Source organism: Somniosus microcephalus, unplaced genomic scaffold, assembly GCF_052327205.1.
Source record: "Somniosus microcephalus isolate GS21.2 unplaced genomic scaffold, FLI_Smic_1.0 scaffold164, whole genome shotgun sequence".
Taxonomy (NCBI): Eukaryota; Metazoa; Chordata; class Chondrichthyes; order Squaliformes; family Somniosidae; genus Somniosus; species Somniosus microcephalus.
In genome coordinates, this window is record NW_028225351.1 from 367,173 (window position 1) to 387,474 (window position 20,302).

Here is a 20,302-nt window from a genome sequence, read left to right on the forward strand (position 1 = left end):
CTATCTACATTATCACATCTCCATCTCACTAGCCACCCCTCACACTCACCCTCATCCTAGTGCAATCACACCAGCTAACAACACACAAGGGTAGGCCGGCGCGGACACGATGGGCCGAAGGGCCTCTATCCGTGCTGTGTAACTCTATGACTCTATGACTTGGGTGTTTTATGCAATGTTCATGTAAAGTTTCTGGTAATATGTTGTCAAACATTGAAACCTTTATTTTCAACACTTTGCGTTCTTCGACAGATTTGTGTGCACCTTTGGAGGTGACTTAGTGAGTTGCAATGAATGGTGAGACATAACGATGCCTCCCCTCCCCCTCCCACCCTGCAATTGTGATGAATGTGAAAGGAATGGCTTGGGCATTGCAGGGAAGTTTTGTGGTGTTGGTGTGTGGTGGTGCCAACCTGGCGCATCATTTGGCAGCCAGGGTGTACAGCGTCAAGTGAAGTAAATCTGGCCATGGTGAGACCATCCCTGGCCTCCCGGGCAACAATGTGGTCATGTGCTGATGCCCTGTGTCCTGTGCAGCATCAGTTGATTGCGGAGAAGGTTGGTGGTGGTGTTGTTAGTGCTGCTGGTGTTGGGGCTGATCGTGGTGGGATTCTGAGGACCAAAGTGAGAGAGTATAAAGGGCACCCATGCTAATGGAATAGATGGCAGGTGAAGTAGAGATGACAGAAGTGATCTGTCAATGGTGAGAGAGGTAATGAGGATGGAGGCTTGTGTAAAGACTTGGAGCATGGTGAATCTGTTGTGGAAATGCAGCGAGGAAGAGCTTGTGTCTGAGGGAAGATATCTCTGTAAGGTGGGAGCTTTTACTGTACATTTGAAGCTGTCAACTCAACAACTGATTCAATGGCCACTGAACTCCCGCCTCAGCTTGACCAGCATGGACCCCATGGGTGAGCTGTCAAATGCAGAAGATAAGCTGAAATTCATTCTTAAGTGGCTCTAAACAAGCCATTAATTACCTGAATTGGGTCCCCCACTGTAAACCCGCCGCTACGTGTTGGGTCTGCTCAGCGCTGACAGACCCGACATTGGGCAAAGGCGCGTGGTGGTGAGTACACAGCGGGATCCCGACCCGCTGGGGAAAAAAGCACTTTCCCACCTGACCTGCCACCGATCGCGCCCGCTGACCCCCCGGAAAATCCAGCCCATAATCTTTATGATTGGATTTTGGGTTTGGATGTCAACCAGTGACTGATTCAGGAGGACTTCATAGGTTTTGAATGAGAGTAAGGGTATAAGAAGGGGGTCTTAACAGCCATAAATTGTAGGAAATTTCAGGAGTAGAAGATTTCAGAGACACAGTAGAAGATTTCAGGAAGAATGAAGGAGACACCTGGGAGATGAAGAGAGACAGCAGACACAGGGTGGCTTCTACCTAGAGTATAAGTGTTAATATAAGTCTCAATTATAAGTTAAATCACTGTCCCCAATACAGGCGAACCTCGAATCATTTGGAACCAGGGTCCCTCTGGAATCTAATATAAATTGGTGAGCTGAGCCAGGAGGTTGATTGGCAGCTGATTCTTTTATAAAGTATTCGGTGCAGGCAAGATCCTAGGACTGGTGTGGTTAGCGCGACCTAGTCAGTTAAGGAAAGAAAACCTTCAGGGGGAGTAGGACACTGCGACCTACCAGTAGTAATAGCAACAAGTTAGTAAAATGGTGGGCTTGACAGATTGGATTTTGGGTTTGGGTGTCTGCCAGTGATTGGTGCAGGAGGACTCCATAGGTTTTGAATGAGAGTAAGGGTCTAATAAGTTGGGCATGTCACTGATAAAGAGTTTGGAACATTAAGTGTAACTGTTTTAGTATTGTTTCTGACGTGTCCAGAAGCAGACTCATGTCAGATGCCAATAGAGAGGGTCCAGAGCCAAGTATCTCTGGGAAAGGTCGAATTAGACAAAGGGAAGCGCTTGTTAGGTTATGTTGCCCATTTCTGTGCACAGCGCAGTGAAGTAAGAGAAGGGAAACATTTAGAAGCACAGGGAATAAAAGAAGGGGAACATTTGGAAATGCAGAAAATAATAGAGAGGGAAAAATAATGCCAGCAGCTTGAAACCAGGAATCTGGAAACTCAGCAAATGAAGTGAAAAAAACAAGGAATTAGTGAATAAGCTGCTGAGACGACAGTTTAAAAGGCAGAAAAAAAGAAAATGTACAGTTGAAACTGTCACTGAAGATGATGGTATATGCTGCCAGCTTCTGTGCCAAGAAAAATAAAATACAAGTTTACTGAGTGAAAGGAACCTTGAAGGACGCTGGGATTTCAGTTTGTGTGAAAGTGTGAGTTAAAGTGTGGAAGTTTTCCTGACCATGAATGTTTAAGAAGTTACAGCATTTCTTTTGTCTGAAAGTCTGTCTTTAAAGAAAGTGTTATGTTTGTTTTAGCTCCACCCACTTTTCTGTGCACAGAACTAAAAGCCTTTGTAGTCTTGTCTTGGACGTTGGAAGCATTTTTAATTGATGTCTTTCCTGTAAGCGTGTGTTGTTTTAAGTTTATTAATTGTCTGCTCTATGCATGCATACACATGTGTATTATTTTTTAGATACGTGAGCTGATTTAAACTGTGAATATTCTTGGGCTCGCGACCTGGGAATATCACATAAATTTTGGCACTTTGAGTGCATAACCCATTACAGGGATCAATATTTCTAAGTTGTGTGAATGTGTGAATACGTTGAGTATGTTCATTTTTATTTAGGATTGTGCGCCCAGAATGAAAAAAAAACTTTGAACTACAATTTAAGTTAAATATGCTGGTGTGGAAAGGCTGAGAAAAGCAAAAACAAAAAAATTTGTTTAACAAAAGCTAAGTTTCAGTCTAAGATTTAGCCTTGGAGTTGCGGCTGCTGTGGTGAAATTTCCAAAGCAGTTTGATTTTATTTGTTTAAATGTGAAAGCTAATTTTTCTCCAGTTATATTCAGCATTTTTACAGCCATTTGGAAAGGCCTCTGATAAAAAAAAATATAGATGACGTAATCGACTGTATAAGCATGTGGTATTTTATTTTATTTATCTGTTCTGTATTATGTTTAGTTCATAAAATATTGGTCTGAATTAAATTGGAATTATTGAGAATAACTAACGTATTAAAATGTGAAAACCCGACTTTTATTGCGGCCACAGTGAAATTCTGGTTATTATTTTAAATAATGTGAAGGTTTCTAGTTCTGGATGGGAGACTTTCACATTGGCAGTTTTGAATTTCCTAAATGTTTAATGATTTGAATTGGAATTTTGGGACATTTCTTTCTTTATTTGAGGTGATTCTGATTGTTTAAACATCTTGGTTGTATTGGAAAATCTTGGAGTTGGAAACCTTTTTTAAAAAAATGCTAAAATCAATTGGAGTTTAGTCTAAAATGCTGTCTTCCCTGATGAGGGTGTTTTAGTTAAAGTTAACAATGACAGCTTTACCAATGATTTTTACTGTTTTAACAGATTTTAAATTCCTAAGGAAGTTTTGAAGGTACAAAGACTTGGAAAAAAAGTTTCGATCGGGAAAGTTTTGTTAAAATTCACATGAAGTGACGCAATTACGTGCAGCTGACAATATTTTGCTCCACCTTCTTAAGTTAACCCTTTCCGCTGACAGCTTTTTTTTTTAAGTGGATATTTTCTCACAATGACAGAAGGAATTTTATGATTTGACAAATAACCCCTTGAGGTCTGAAGCAGAGCCACAGTGGATTTTCTTTTGTTTTAAACAGGTGACCATGGCTTTTCAGATCACATGAATATTGATGACGTAGCAGGATATCCACCAGTTTTAAGAATTTAAGAATTTATCTGCAGACATCGGCAGACATCAAACGTCACAACATGGTGACGATTTGGACTAAAGGCTTTGGGGGAGAAATTGGGTATGGCCCCGCTTGGGGCGCTAGAATTGGCGATGCGCAAATTTTATCGCCAGGCGCAACTTATCGCCACCTCCAGCGATATTGAGTTGCTGCGCCCCTGAGGGTGATTGCGGCGTTAAATCAGGCGCTGCACGGGACTCCTAAGGCGCTAACCTGCCGGCGCTACTCAATATCTGGGTGGACGGGCGCAGCGCAGGTGCTGTCAATAATCGATGACCACGAGACATGCAGGCGCCGGCGAGCTCTTAAAGGGGCGGGTCATTTAGCTTCAGCAGCCAGACTCATCGCTCTGTAGGCCTCAATTTCGGTGCTGTGCAAACTGAGGCATTGCAAACTTTGACAAGATGGAGAGGGTGAGGCAGAGAGTGGAGCGCTTTTCCCAAAGGGCATTGGATGCTTTGGTTGATGCAGTGGAGCGCCGGCGAGCAGTGCTGTACCCTGACAATGGCAAGAGGCCTCCTCAGAACGAGTACCACAGAGCTTGGAGGGAAGTTTGTCAAAGAGTCAACTCCAGCAGCGTGGCGGCCAGGACTCCTGTGCAATGCAGAAAGAAGTTTAATGATCTCACTCGGGTCGTTAGGGTGAGTGGCTTGTTGGCAATCTTCTTCATCCCTCCATCTGCACCTGACTTTAATGGCCAGAGGGTGCGCGATGCCCCAATGGCCATCTGTCAGCCAGCACCCATGGCCCTTTCTGGGAACGCACACGCACATTCAACTCAGGGCATACTGTAAGGGCTGATCCACCATGGGGGGGCATGAGATGACAACTCAGGGCATACTGTAAGGGCTGATCCACCATGGGGGGGCATGAGATGACAACACAGGGCATACTGTAAGGGCTGATCCACCATGGGGGGGCATGAGATGACAACACAGGGCATACTGTAAGGGCTGATCCACCATGGGGGGGCATGAGATGACAACTCAGGGCAGCATGTTTCAGAACTTCCCGTCCTTTCTCCTGCAGGGCAAGCTGGCCAGGAACCGGAGGGAACAGGCGGGGGCCCTCCTCAGCTGCAGGAACTGACGGACCTGGAGGAAAGTGTCCACCAGATTGCTGGAGGCAGGATGATTGGTCCTGTCACCACTGGAGCTGCCGACCCCATTGTGCACAGCGATGGTAAGGCCATCACCTTTTTGAACTCTCTCCTTCCACTTGTTCCCCCCACCAGCATGCTTTTTCAGTCTGGACCCATGTCAGAGCACTGCAGCACTCTTGCATCCCTTGCTACCACCCTGGCCTTTCGCTAAATCCACTCTTCAACCTCCCTGCTTTCAGATGCTGCATCACCAGCTTGGGAGCCGGACCATCCGTCCCACCCTCAGGCGAGCCAGCCCATCTGCAGACTGGGGATAGTGCTTCCCTGGAAGGGAGCGGGGGGGGATGGATCTGAGGAGGAACCAGTTGCAGGAACCACCGGCTTCAGGGCAGCCCTGGAAAAGACTGCCCAGGGCGTCGCGACATCACTGGAAAGGACTGTCCAGGGCGTCGCGACATCACTGGAAAGGACTGTCCAGGGCTTCACCAATGCACTGGCACCTGCCACGCAGTCCCTCGCTGGCCTCATGCAGAGGCAGATTGAGGCCACACAAGCACTGACTGCTGCCACCCTCCATGGTTCAGGCAGGATTACCCGGGGCCCTTGCAGCACCACATCAGGCCAGCAATCTGTGGACCAGCCGATGGGTCCGCATGCTGCGGTGCTACCCCGTCAGAGTGCCAGTGTGTCGGCCGACCACGGAGCTGGTGTCCGCTCTCAGGATGTCAGCATTCCTGATGCCAACGCTGGTACGTCTCCACTGCAGCTGCCATCACCTGCAGGACAGACTGCTTCCACCCATGCCCAATTGGAGCAGTCAGCATCCGGCCCCTCCAAGTCCAGAGTCTGTCCAGGCCGTCCCTCAGGGGCATCAGCGCTTTCGGGCAGTCAGCAGGCGTCCCCCAGCCTTCATGCAGCCACTGGGGTCCCATTACGGAGGAGCTGCAGGGAGGGAAGGGGCCGTTCGCGCAAGAGAAGTAGATCTCCATCAAAGGGGAAAGAGTAGAAGGAGCTGCAGAAACGTCCTATTTCTAGAAATCAAGGCCGTGGATGGTGGTCTGAATGTTAGTCATGTTTTGGATAGTCTCCCGGGTGTGCGAGGCACGTGTTCTGAATGTTTTGGATAGTCTCCCGGGTGTGCGAGGCACTTATGTGTTAGTTTGTTAGTTAAGCTTTCAGTTGCCATTGCTTTGTCATGTTGGAAGGAAGCACAGTTTTCAAAATAAAAGAAGATTTTTAATGTCATTGGCCATGTCTGCTATTTACAATCATTGTGGCCTTCATAGGCTCTGGGTTATCCGAATGGTTCCATTCGTGGTCTTCCAATGGCACCAAGCAGTCCGTGAGAGGGGCCTAGAACCGACTCCTTATCAGCCTCAGACGGACGGCCCTTACAGTTTCTCGGACCCTCCCATCTTGGTCCTCCTCCTCCTCCTCCTCCTGCTCCTCCTGCTCCTCCTCCTGCTCCTCCTCCTGCTCCTCCTCCTCCTCTGCTGGTCCTTCAATGTCTGCTGGCATTGGCTGGGTGCGCAGGGTGGCGAGGTTATGGAGCATGCAGCAGACAACGACGAAGTGGGAGGCTCTCTTTGGTGAGTACTGCAAGGCTCCCCCCGAATGGTTCAAACAGCAGAACCGCTGCTTGAGCACGCCGATTGTGTGCTCCACAATGTTCCTCGTCGCCTGATGGCTGACGTTGTAGTACTCTTCTGCAGGGGTGCTGGGCGTACGGAGCGGGGTCTTCAGCCATGGGCACAGTGGATAGCCCTTGTTGCCGACAAGCCAGCCTTCTGGGTGAGCCGGGGCCTCGAAAAGGTCAGCGACTGAAGTCTGGCGCAGGATGAAAGCGTCGTGGCTGCTGCCTAGGAACTGAGCATTGACCCCGAGCATCAGCTGTCAGTGGTCACAGACCAGCTGCACATTCAAGGAGTGGAACCCCTTGCGGTTGCGGAACTCCTCAGGATTCTGTACAGGCGCCCGCAAAGCCACGTGCGTGCAGTCAATGGCGCCCTGCACCATGGGGAAGTCCGCTATTGCCACGAAGCCCTCTGCGCGCTCCCGCTGCTTCTCCAGTGTCACTTTGAAGGAGGTGTACTGACGCCGCCTTTTAAACAGGGCATCTGTAACCTGCTGGATGCAGCTATGCACCGCAAACTGGGATATGTTGGCAATGTCCCCAGTTGCTGACTGGAAGGAGCCGGTCGCATAGAAATTCAATGCCACTGTTATCTTCACAGCCACCGACAGAGAGGTCCTGCACCTTATCTGCGGCTGCAGATCTTCCTGAAGCAGGTGGCACAGCTCAGTCACCACCTCCTTTCGGAATCGCAGCCTCCTAACACAACGTAAGGTCTGGTGTGGCGACGTCTGTTGGCCCTCCTCCGTCTGGCCATTCCTGGCCCTCTCTCCCTCCGTCCCTGTGCCCTTTCCAGATGGTCGAGCAGCAGGACGTTCCCCTCCAAAGCAGCCCCCATAATAATAGGTCAGCAGAAATTAAAAAGGGTGTAAGCGCTCACCAGCAGCAGGGTGATGGTATGAAGGCTGAAGGTCCTCTGGCAGCGCTGGGTCAGTAGTGAAATGGCTCAGAGTTCAACTGTTCTAATCTGTGTAAATCTCAAATAAGTTGTGCTCCCAAAATGGCTGCCGCTTTTATACCAGTGCAGTCCCCTTTAAATAGCGCCCCCCTAAGCCCAAGAGCCACCGGGGAATGTTCCTGGAAGCTGTCCTTATTAGCGCCGGGCGGAACAGAGGGGGACGCCACTGAATTTCCAGTCCGGGGCGCCAACAAGGCGTTGCACACTGAAATTACGTCATGATCTGCCTGTGCCCGGGCGCGGGCGCTAAGACTTAGCGCCAGCGCTAAAAGAACACTCATTATGGCGAGAGGCGCTGGGTTCACTGCGCCCGCCTGAAATTTGGGTAACGCCCCAATTCTCGGCCTCTTTAGGCGCTAATCGCTGGCGCTAGCAACCGAATTTCTCCCCCTTTGTCTTTCAAAGACTTAACCCATTCAGGGTTATCGGTGTTATTTTCTGAGACAGAGTGCATGAGAAGGGGAGATATGGAAGTTACCTTGTCAACTAATTGCGAGCACTTCTGTTGCTAATGTTAAAACACCATGCAAACCACCAAGCCTGGGAATTATTTGTTTCTGAAATTGGAATTGATAAGATAAATTGATAAAAATAAATTGATATGAGTTTCTGTTTCAAGCACTCGAAGGGAAAATTTAACTGTAGTTTAAAGGGAATAGTCAAATTTTCATTCAAAGAAACTGGTGAAAAGCCGACTAGGTAGTCCTGTCAATTGCTGTGTATCAAGGAGGAAAGTTTATGGGGAAATAAAATTGAACATTGACAAAACCTGTCAGTCCAACAACACTGCTATTTGGATTTGGGATAATTTTGAACTGATAAAATGGACTCAGTCACAATATAACAGGTTATTTTGGGAAAATAAAAGATCCTCTAAAATAAAGAATTTTTTAAAATGCATTAATAACTGGGAACATTTAATCTATGTTTTTTATCTTTAATATTGTATTGGACAGTAAAGTTCCTCCAGGGCTCATGAATGAGATAGAATGGTAATTAATGGCCTACTTAAGATGTAAGATAGAAACAGGAACTGTTTCATTACACCACCAAATGAGAATTTTCCTAATATTCTAGTGAAAGTTAGGAAAGTGTAGTTAAGAATAGTAAGTTGATTGTTTTCTCTTAGAGAGGTTTGTGTCCTTGCCTATGAACATTTTAAGAAAACTTAATTTGATAGACTGAACACTATCCGTGACATTGGGATCATACAGTGGGAGATGAGCAGAGATCTCCAGACACTTCACAATCTTTTGATAAGATCACTTGAAAGCCCAAGAATGGCTTGTATCGGATGGCACGTGTGGCATGATATTGGGATGTGCAAATGTGATTTGTTACATATGATGCAATTAGCATGCGGACATGCATGGTGAATTTTCACTGACGAACGAGTCTCAGACATGTTCAGTTACTTGACAAAAGCACGACATGAAATGGTTAATGTGGCTCAGGAGAGTGAGCCAACTTTTAAAGCATTGACATACTCCATCAAAAAATTATCTAATTAATGAAACAATCAGGATAGAATTAAACACACTGGTACCTATCAGAAATTGAAGTTGAAGTAGAGAGAGACATAGAATTTGGATTGGGACAATTGAGGGCTAGAGAGAGCTCATATTTAGTAAGAATTATCCACAAAATGGATTCGGTAAAGTGAGAGCTAGAGAACCTTTCAAGTCCATGATTTTTGATTTTCATTGTATCATGATATGTTGCTTGAAATGTATGTGCTTGATCGACGTGCTAATAACTTAGAATTAATGGACCTCCTGCAGAAGGATAAGAAATAAGATCGAGTGAGGGGTCAGAGCAGGGACTCCTCCCCCTCAAGCCAGGGATTGTAAGATTATCATGGATTAGCCCTTTTTGGATACTTGCTTTACTATCTTATAATCATCAGTAATGGATTTATAATCATGTGTAAGAATTAAATATAAAAGTCTGTAATCATCAACTGTATGCAATGGTGACCTGAATTATATGACAGGCAACCCTTTTGCTTATAATTAAAAGTCTGTGAATAAGCTGTAACCAGGCAACCTGGGGCGAGAAAGAGGATTGCTATAGTCGAATAGAGAGGCCATAGGTGAAGGGTTTGACAAAGGGTTTGACCCGAAACTTTGACTCTATTTTCTCTCCACGGATGCTGCCTGGCCTGCTGAGTTTTTCCAGCATTTTCTGTTGTTATTTCGGATTTCCAGCATCTGCAGTATTTTGCTATCGGCCGTAGGTGAAGGTTGCATATTAGCCAACAGTAAGGATGAGACAGAGTACAGCTAGCCTGGGAACCAAGGTTAGCTGCAGTTTCCACTGTTTTGGAATGTTATATCATCCGCAGTGAATTATAAAAACAAAGGCCAACAGCAAGGGCCGTATCTGAACCGATGGAGACATATTCCTTTTGTATTGCCATAACTACCCCAGATATGAGTCTTGATGGTCAAAAACAGATGCTGTAAGAATGTCATCAGACTAGAACCTACATAGACCACGGTGCTGTGAACATACAGGGCTAGACTTTCAGTTGCTTGCGCCAGCAGTTAGCGCCTTAAGAGAAGTGATTTTCGGGCGCTATGCGTGTAGCACCCGGGCGCAGCGCAGTTTGCGCCCCGCCCCAAATTAAGTTGCCCGTTAGCGCCGGCGCAAAGTTTAGCGGCCGCCCGGATGCGCGCGCAGAAAATGACGTCACATCCTCGTGCAACGCCCTTTGGCCGCCCCGAATCCAAACTTCAGTCGGACCGCCCCATTGTGCGGCTGGCGTCCAGAGCGTTTGTAAAATGGAACGCAACACACCCTGGGGAGCGTAAAGTAAAGGGCACTCCTCCTGCAGTATACAAGGCAGTCTGCATGTGTTGTGTGGAAGGATCCAGTGTGTTGTTGTGAACGGTGTATGTATGTTTCCGGCCACCACCACCACCACCACCACCACCACCACCTCCTCCTCCTCCTCCTCCTCCTCCTCCTCCTCCTCCTCCTCCTCCCCCTCCTCCCCCTCCTCCCCCTCCTCCCCCTCCTCCTCTCCCCCCCAGACTCTGCCTTTGAAAAAAACACATGTACCCTTCCCCTTTAAGAGCTCACTGGCACCAGAGTGTCTGCCGTGTGCTGCGCCCGAGCTCGGGCGCTGCGCTCTGCACCGCCGGCTTAGCGCCTAAAGATAGTTGCGGAACGCCTCTTTTAGCGCTCCACCAACCTCTTAGGGCGAAGCCACTGAATTTCCGGCAACAGGGCGCTACTTTGGGGCGGGCGCTAACTTCGGGCGGGCGCTAAGGTTAGCGCCCCAAAACTGTCTATACTGAAAATCTAGCCCACAATCTTTATCATTGGATTTTGGGTTTGGGTGTCAGCCAGTGATTGGTTCAGGAGGACTCCATAGGTTTTGAATGAGAGTAAGGGTATAAGAAGGGAGTCTTAATAGCCACGAATTGTAGAAGATTTCAGGAGTAGAAGATTTCACAGACACAGTAGGAGATTTCAGGAAGAATCAAGGAGACACCCAGGAGATGAAGAGAGACAGCAGACACAGGGTGCAGCTTACTCACGGTTGCGGCTTCTACCCAGAGTATAGGTGATAATACAAGTCTCAATTATACTCTGCAAACTGCTGCTCAAATACTGTAATGTATTAAGTCATTACTTGTGCTGAATAAAGTTAAATCACTGTCCCCAATACGGGTCAACCTTGAATCATTTGGAACCAGGGACTTTCTGGGATCATATAACTACAAATAGAATCATTAATGATGCTTACCGATGGACAGTGAGAATCACACTTAATAGTGAAACACTCAATAGTGTTATGCTTGGTTGATGGATCCACTTTATTGGTACAATTGCAATTCTTACATGGGTGTTGAGGAATAGTCATTCCTGGCTGGAAAAGAAAGTGAAGTTTCAATTGAGACGTGTTTTAAAATTGTGCTGGATTTTTTATATAGTGGAGCAGTCGGATTCTATACAGTAAAGTTAATTAAAGCTATGGAGGTTTAGTTTCATCTGGTATTTCATGCCTTTGCATGAAATCCATTTGTGCATTACTTTAGCACAGTTATCACCTCAATTATTTTAATTAAATCCTCATTTTAATTGTCGTCCCCTGCATACTAAATTAATATTTCATTGAAAAAAGAAGAGCATTGTTCCAGTTTCACTTCTTACAACATTTTCACGTTATATATTAATTTTGTGCTGTTCTGACATTAAGTGAGTTTGTATCTCCAGAGATTCTTGAAGTCAAAATTTGGAGAACGAGATAGAAATATGAAAACTATACACTGAACAAAATGAGAAATAGGTGTGAAACCACAAATCATATCTCAAAATATCCCAATGTTCTTTACCTTGTACTCAGTGCCATTGTACACACATACTGGCTTTGGCTCTGAAAATAGAATAATGTGTGATTAAATTAATAGTTCATTTATTGCTAAGGTACAGGCTGTAAGCATGTTACTTCAAGTTGTTTCGGTGACAACAGTAAAATGTTGGATTAAAGAGATATGCAACACTTACCACAAGTATAATTTGGGCAACATTTGTCTTCATGAATATGGAACACGGGTTTATATCCAGGTTTGCAATCAAATTTCACAGTGGGACAGGTGGTTATATTACATTCTGAATGAACAAAAATTGACACTGATTAAAAAGCTTGAAGCTATTCTTTCAGCTTGGTACTTATGATCCTAAGTGATCTTAATTAGAGTGGTTTCACTGCAGGTTGAAGAAAAATTGACTTTCTAATACTGCTGTGAATCAGTGAACTTATTGCAGTAATTCAATGGTGTTACCTGAAGAGCCTAGAAGAATTAAAAGAGCAAGATTCGATTATCTGCCTTGTAGGGTCTATTTATTCCTTAATTGAAGCATCAACACATACCCCAGGAGTAAGCTCAGGTGACAATGGGAAAAACTAGGATACTTTCCCGTAACAAATTTTGATTCAAGTGACATGGTGATTTTAGCATTGTTGTCTATATTCTGTTCCCAAGTGTATAAAAGTATGTACCCTGAGGTGATGTCTCAGGTTCTTTTTCCAGAAGAGGCAGAATCCTAACTCTAACCGCCATAAATTAGATACATCAGAAAGACTTAACAATGACAGACTAATTATACAATGGCCGAGTGGAATCATGGTATGTAGAGAATGCTTCAATTCAAAGTCCAATCAAGGTCTTACAAACCAGACAATATTGTGGTGAGTCAGGAACTTGGTTCGAGAGGTGCCTTGAATGGAAGCCAGTGGGGGGAGGGGGGAATTGAAACATAGCAACAGAATGGCACAGCAGACTAGTGCAGCAGCAGGGTGTGAAACTACTGGAGGAAGGAACACAACTGGGAGCAGCAGTCGTGCCAAAGAGGGCAAAAAGGAAATCTGTCAATTTCACACAGTCTGAAGCTGGTATTTTGGTTGCAGAGTTTCAAAGCAGGAGTAACCAGCTGATTGATATTGGGGGCAGGAAGCTTCTGAGACAGAAGTAAAAGTCAGTTCTTCAACAGTTAGATCGAGGACTCCTCTCCAAAGTCTAAGGGAATTTAATGACCTCAACAGAACAATAAGAGTAAAGTATCTGTGACTTTAACCCTTCCCTGCATTCAATGCATATATGTATTGCATTAAGTTTACATGTTTATGCCATTCCTCCGGGGTTTCCGTAGAACTTTTGCCAAAGTTATGGCAGACAATCTGAAGAATCCGTACGGGTTCTTCGCCAGCACCTCCCAAACCCGCGACCTCTACCACCGAGAAGGACAAGGGCAGCAGGCGCAGGGGAACACCACCACCTCCAAGTGCCCCTCCAAGTCACACACCATCCTGACTTGAAACTTTATTGCCGTTCCTTATCGTCGCTGGGTCAAAATCCTGGAACTCCCTCCCTAACAGCACTGTGGGAGTACCTTCACAACACGGACTGCAGCGGTTCAAGAAGGCGGCTCACCACCACCTTCTCAAGGGCAATTAGGGATGGGCAATAAATGCTGGCCTTGCCAACGACACCCACATCCCATGAACGAATATAAAAAAAAATTCATCCCCCCAGTGATTTAGCTTTAATAGGGGCACCACTGATTATAGATGTTTGGAACAAAGTGAGGCCCTTAAAATGAGCTTTAATTTCCCTCAAAACTACCTCCTAGTAGATGGCACCAGTCATCAATGAAGTCCACGACATATTTTGGTAAACACTGTAGTGCTCCTCCTTTGATGTAGTGGGACCAGATAATCTGTTTTGAGATAGGGTGCCAGGTATCAGCCATGGCTCAGTGACAGCAATCTCACCTCTGAGTCAGAAGGTTGTGGGTTACAGAGGGGATTGTAGAGTGAGTGAATGGAAATACAAAGGCGATTGCAGTGTGAGTAGATGGAGTAGCACAAAATCTAGGCTGACACCATCAGAGGTGCTGTATTTCAGATGAGACCAAAAACCGAGGCCTCATTTACCCTCCGGTGGACGTAAAAGATCCCATTGCACTATTTCGAAGAAGAGCAGGGAAGTTTTCCCTGGTATCATGGCCAATATTTATCCCTCAACCAACATCACTAAACATATTGACCTGGAGTTTTCGCTAGTTTGCGCTGATATTTCCAGCACAATTCCCCCAAAATGGACCTCACATTCCTTATGACATGGCGAACACATTTACTGCCTAGTATCTAGTTATATTTTACTCTGACCCGGGTACCGTAACAATAAGATCCCTCATTGCAGGCACTGGACACTAAGGGCTAAAAATTCAGTTTGGGGCGCCAAGCTCGCCTGGGCACCGGAATTACCGCTGCGAGCGGAGCCACTTGCGCCATCCGGATATTCAGTTTCTGCGCCCCAAATGGAAGCGGGCCGCTAATCAAGGCTTCCCGCGCCCCGCTTGGGGCGCTGAAACTGAATATCGGCGCGCTAAGGGCCGCAGCGCCACACGCTGTGGCACGGCAGGCTGCGGTACTGCAGGCCTTCCTCCCACTGTTAAGGGGGAGGTGCCTGCAACAGCGTGATCCCCGCTCGCGAGTGCCGGCAAATGAGCCCGGCACCAAGGAGAAGTGCCAGGCTCTCGGGAAACAGCCGGCAATGCCGCGGGGGGGGGGGGGGTTGTAGGAGGCTGGGGACGGAGGTGCTGGCAGGCGGCTGCCGAAAAAGCGGCCGGCCGCACCTCCACCTTAACTAGCGCCACTACCGCCACAGGTGTACCGGTCGCTATTTGCGGCCGGCGCTGACGTGGCGGGCGCGACCAAATATGGTCATCGGGGCGGGAGCGGGGCGCTGCGCACACCGATGACGTCATCGGTGGTGGCGCAGCGCTACAGGCTAACGCCGCCATTAGCGCCCCGCTAAATATCGCGGTAGGTGTGGCCAGTGGCGCAAAAGCCACTGAGTGCCCTCTTTGGGCGTAAACTGGTGGCGCAGGCCACTGAATTTCTAGGCCTAAGATCTTGCATGCGCTGCCACACAATGTTTCCTCAAAAAAAAAATTTGTGCGCGGTACCTTTACACATGGGCCCAGAAATTCAGGTCTCCACGGGTGAGTACGCGCTGGGTACTCACCTGTAGGCCGAATGGAAATGTCGGTTTCCTGCATGCACTGCGCATGCGCGGGAAACCGGCACTTCCATTCCTCTGACGAAGGGGTTCAGAGGTCGAACGCGCGCGCAGGGGAGGCTGCGCGTGCACTTTGAACTTACGATTTCTTCACAGGTTTTCCCGGGGGGTAAGCCTGCAGGATTTACACATTTAAAAAGCAGAATATAAAATATTTTTTTTCAAAAATTTAAATTATTGTTTAAAATAGTTATTTAATGTAATTTATACTTTATTTAAATAGTGTGATGTTTCTTTAAAATTTATTTGAAGGTTTACTGCTATTTTGGGGCCCATAGTATTTATAAGTTCTTATGAATGGGCTTGTCCCTCCTCCGATTGGCTGCCCATGGCTCACGTGATCCCAGGGGACGCATGGCACTAACTACGCCCCTGGGATACGCAAGCACAGCGTGCCGGCAGCTGGGCCAGGCCCCGGAGCGGAATTCCACAGGGCCCTACAGCTCAACTGCCGGCGCGCAAGGTAAGTGCAGGTCGGGGGCTTACACCCGCGGGAAGCCCCCGACCCGAATTTCTGGGCCATGGTATCTTAGAGGGAACAGTTTGTGAGCGGCCTGTGGGAGACCTTCCCGATTGCTGCGTAGCTTAGAGGGAACATTGCTGCCACATGTTCTGTCCTAACGTTTAGAAGGCAAACTGAAAAGCACTCTCGTAAGATTACGCATGACTGTAAACTAACAAAGTAGTTTATTTAATGATACATGAATGAGCAGAATACAGTTTTCACAGTGAGATTTACCTATCTCTTACCAAAATAATAAAATATACGACTTTGCCCTGCGACAGTCTGAACTCACTTTACAAGTTAGCAGTCCCTGAACTTATTAGTACTGACCTCTCCTATTATAAGCCGCATGCATTCATGCCTCAGCCTGAAGTCTCATTGGCTCTTTCACTGGCTGGAGAGAAAGCAAGACCTCACTGTCTCCCTCAATGTCCCATGCTCAGACGGCTCAAAACTGATTTCTCCAGCAGAGAGAAAAAGGCTGACCTCTCCCTCAGCTCTCTCTATTGAAGGTTGGCTTGCTGAGTTGCCAATCAAAGTTACCAACTTGAATGAGAAATCCCCCGCAATGGTGTGGGAGCTATGGCAATTACATTGTCTGTTTATCTAAGCCTTTTCTGCCTTTTCTGGGCATATTGAAAGAAAATAATTCTTGCATTAAAGGCACAAACAGGTATAGGATGTGCTTGATGACTCCTGATTATCTCAAAACTGATGTGATATGTGAGATTACACAATTTTGACAGCTGTTTCATATGATATTCCAACTATTGTCCTGATCAACATCCGAGCTGGTTTGTGTCACTGGGACTTAACCCTTTGTGAACTGAATTTAATATTTAGCAAAATCATTATGTAAATAAACAAAACCTCTTTCTAGGCCAAATGGGCAAAAACACAGCATATATTTGGTGTGGTTTTTGGATACTGGAATGTCTCATGCCTGAGTTGCACAGTGAAATATTCTTACACAGCGGAATGTGCAACTTGTCTACTCACCGCACTTGGTTTCTGTACAACAAAGGTCATGTTGGCTTCTTTGAACAACTGGCACAAAACCGTGGCCTTTGCACACTACTGGTGGTGATGGAGGGCATTTGTGGGCTTTGCAGACAACGCTCATTGTTGCGTTATTGCAGAAACAGTCCTGACAATTGCTTTCCCATTTTTCACCAATCTGTCGCAAACACACAAAGACATGTTAGGAGGTCTATATACAGGCTAAAACTGAAATTAATGTTAAGCGTAGTGACAGACATCATCTGCTTATCTAAAGAACGTACCTGTCTTGGTTTTCCATCAGGTCCTATGCACTCTAGTAGATTAAAAAAAACACATTTAATGTTTTATAAACTGATGCTGCACCAAAACACATTACAAGATAAATAATCAACAGAGAGAAAGAAAACATAACATTCAAACAAAGAGAAGTGAAGGATGAGAATAAGTGATTGCTGATTAGGAGATGTAACACAGACTTCAAGAGATAGTCAACCAGCAGCACACAAGACTACCTGACAAAATAACCACATGATTGAAATGTACTTTGAGTTAATTTCCCAAATTTTCTTCTTTCCTTGTAGATGACATCACCCCCAGAATGCAGAATTCTATCTGCAATTCTCAGACGCAAATAAAATCCCTCCCCTGTTGCTGTGGCAAACAAATTAGAGCTACACGCAGTCCACAGATGAACTATGTGGTCTTCTGGGCAAGATTCAATTCCTGGAACTTGGTAGTGACCCTACTACATACTGCAGAAATTATTACTAAAGAAATATGCTTACCACAGATGTCCACGCAGATGTCTAATGGTGCAAAAAGGAACTTTCCATCTGGGCAGAAACAACCTTCATTATGACCACTCTTGTCACTAGGTGCATTTTTGTCAGTGTACCTAATCATTAAAGAAAAAGTATTAATTATATACAGTAAATGGGGGAGATAGAGAGAGAAAGAAAGAAAGAGAGAGAAAGAGCATTCCAATTGTTGTCATCGAGAATGCTTTGCTAAATAAGTACAACAAACCTTGAACTACAAGTAGGCTGTTCCTTTGGCTCACACGGTTTATACTCCATCGTTGCAGGGCAGTGATATTCTGTTTGGGTTAAATTGAATAAGACAACTTGAGAAATTGAGCATCAAACCAAAATCTGTGCAAATGTTTTTGTTAATAATTGCATACTTATGGATGTTTGAAAATGTCCAATTTCATATCAAGAAGGGTCTTGATAGAGTAAATAAGGAGAAACTGTTTTCAGTGGCAGAAGGGTCGATAATCAGATGATACAGATTTAAGGTATTAGCAAAAGAACCAGAAGCGAGATGAGGAGAATTTTCTTTACGCAGCGAGCTGTTATGATCCGAAATGCGCTGCCTGAAAGAGTGGCGGAAGCAGATTGAATAATAACTTTCAAAAAGGGATTGGATAAATATTTGAAGGGCAAAAATTTACAGGGCTACGGGGAAAGAGCGGGAGAAATTGGATAGCTCTTTCAAAGAGCTGGTACAGGCATGATGGGCTGAATGGCCTCCTTCTGTGTTGTATCATTCTATGATTCTATGAAGACAGATTTAATTACTTACGACATGATCCATTGGTATGTTCTCGCCAGTTGATACAGATATCTCCTTTAGATTTGCATATCTTAGAATAGATTGCTAAACTGGAACATATTATTGTCTCATTCCTGTTGTGGCATCCATCATGTATACATGCTTCATAATATGGGCCTGGAGGAACTATGTCATGGCATTTCGAAAATACACTGAGGAAACAAAGATTATGTTACAGATTCAAAAAGTTCAGTGTTGAGCTGTCGCACTTCCTGTGCAGTTGGCTGACCTTATTTGCTTATGTCCCCATTCATTTGATGCTGCGGTGGAACTATTATCTCCCTCCATTTTTTGTCTCTTTTCTCCTTTCTGTTTTATTTGCCTCCCCTCTCCTCAACGGCTGACCAAATCAGGCCATTCATCACAGCGAGGCGAAATCCATTCATGACAATGCTTTAAAAGACCCCAATTGACTGGGATGGTGCCAAGGATTCGTTGAATATGAGTAGAAATTATAGTAATTTTGATTCTATTTTTCGTTAGTGTCATAATATCTATTAAACTGTTTATATATTCAGTATAAATTGATTCCTTGGCCTAGTATGTCACAGGATGCCAGTTTGCATATTACAGGTGGTTTTGTCCCTGAAACAGACAGGCTCTCCAGCTGCACATCTCAGGAGCCTACCCAAGATGGCAAGAATGCCAACGTAAATGGGACGATCCGACGCCACTTTCAGACCACTACTACCCGGTTTACACCCAGGCGGAGATCTGAAAATCACTCCATGCCATTACAGACAACACTTAAAACCCACACTGCACACACACTTAAAACCCACACTACACACACACTTAAAACTCACACTACACACACACACTTAAAACCCACACTTAAAACTCACACTACACACACACTTAAAACTCACACTACACAAACACTTAAAACTCACACTAAACACACACTTAAAACTCACACTACACACACACTTAAAACTCACACTACACACACTTAAAACTCACACAACACAAACACTTAAAACTCACACTACACACACACTTAAAACTCACACTACACACACACTTAAAACTCACACTACACACACACTTAAAACTCACACTACACAAACACTTAAAACTCACACTACACAAACACTTAAAACCCACACTACACACGCACTTAAAACTCACACTACACACACACTTAAAACTCACACTACACACACACTTAAAACTCACAGTACACACACACTTAAAACTCACACTACACACACACTGACAGCCCACACTACACACACACTGACAGCCCACACTACACACACACTGACAGCCCACACTACACACACACTGACAGCCCACACTACACACACACTGACAGCCCACACTACACTCACACTGACAGCCCACACTACACACACACTGACCGCTCACACTGCACACACACTGACAGCCCACACTACACACACTGACAGCCCACACTACACACACACTGACAGCCCACACTACACACACACTGACAGCCCACACTACACACACTGACAGCCCACACTACACACACTGACAGCCCACACTACACACACACTGACAGCCCACACTACACACACACTGACAGCCCACACTACACACACACTGACAGCCCACACTACACACACTGACAGCCCACACTGCACACACACTGACAGCCCACACTACACACACACTGACAGCCCACACTACACACACTGACAGCCCACACTACACACACTGACAGCCCACACTACACACACACTGACAGCCCAGACTACACTCATACTGACAGCCCACACTACACACACACTGACAGCCCACACTACACACACACTGACAGCCCACACTACACACACACTGACAGCCCACACTACACACACTGACAGCCCACACTACACACACTGACAGCCCACACTACACACACACTGACAGCCCACACTACACACACACTGACAGCCCACACTACACACACACTGACAGCCCACACTACACACACACTGACAGCCCACACTACACACACACTGACAGCCCACACTACACACACACTGACAGCCCACACTACACACACTGACAGCCCACACTACACACACACTGACAGCCCACACTACACACACACTGACA

At 45.9% G+C, this 20,302-nt stretch overlaps 1 protein-coding gene across 2 annotated transcripts in view; it reads right to left on the minus strand.

Annotated features, from left to right (window-relative positions):
• The window catches only part of LOC147082167 (intestinal mucin-like protein), a 110,641-nt gene that overhangs the window by 25,426 nt on the left and 64,913 nt on the right, over positions 1-20,302 (minus strand). For both annotated transcript variants that reach the window (XM_085980430.1, XM_085980431.1), the window contains 8 exons: positions 18,206-18,387; positions 17,648-17,717; positions 17,407-17,516; positions 16,903-16,934; positions 16,619-16,796; positions 12,035-12,139; positions 11,863-11,903; positions 11,274-11,396 (listed from right to left, as the gene is read on the minus strand). In XM_085980430.1, coding sequence (XP_085836556.1) covers positions 11,274-11,396; positions 11,863-11,903; positions 12,035-12,139; positions 16,619-16,796; positions 16,903-16,934; positions 17,407-17,516; positions 17,648-17,717; positions 18,206-18,387 — 841 coding nt within the window. The remainder of the gene's footprint in view (positions 1-11,273; positions 11,397-11,862; positions 11,904-12,034; positions 12,140-16,618; positions 16,797-16,902; positions 16,935-17,406; positions 17,517-17,647; positions 17,718-18,205; positions 18,388-20,302) is intronic.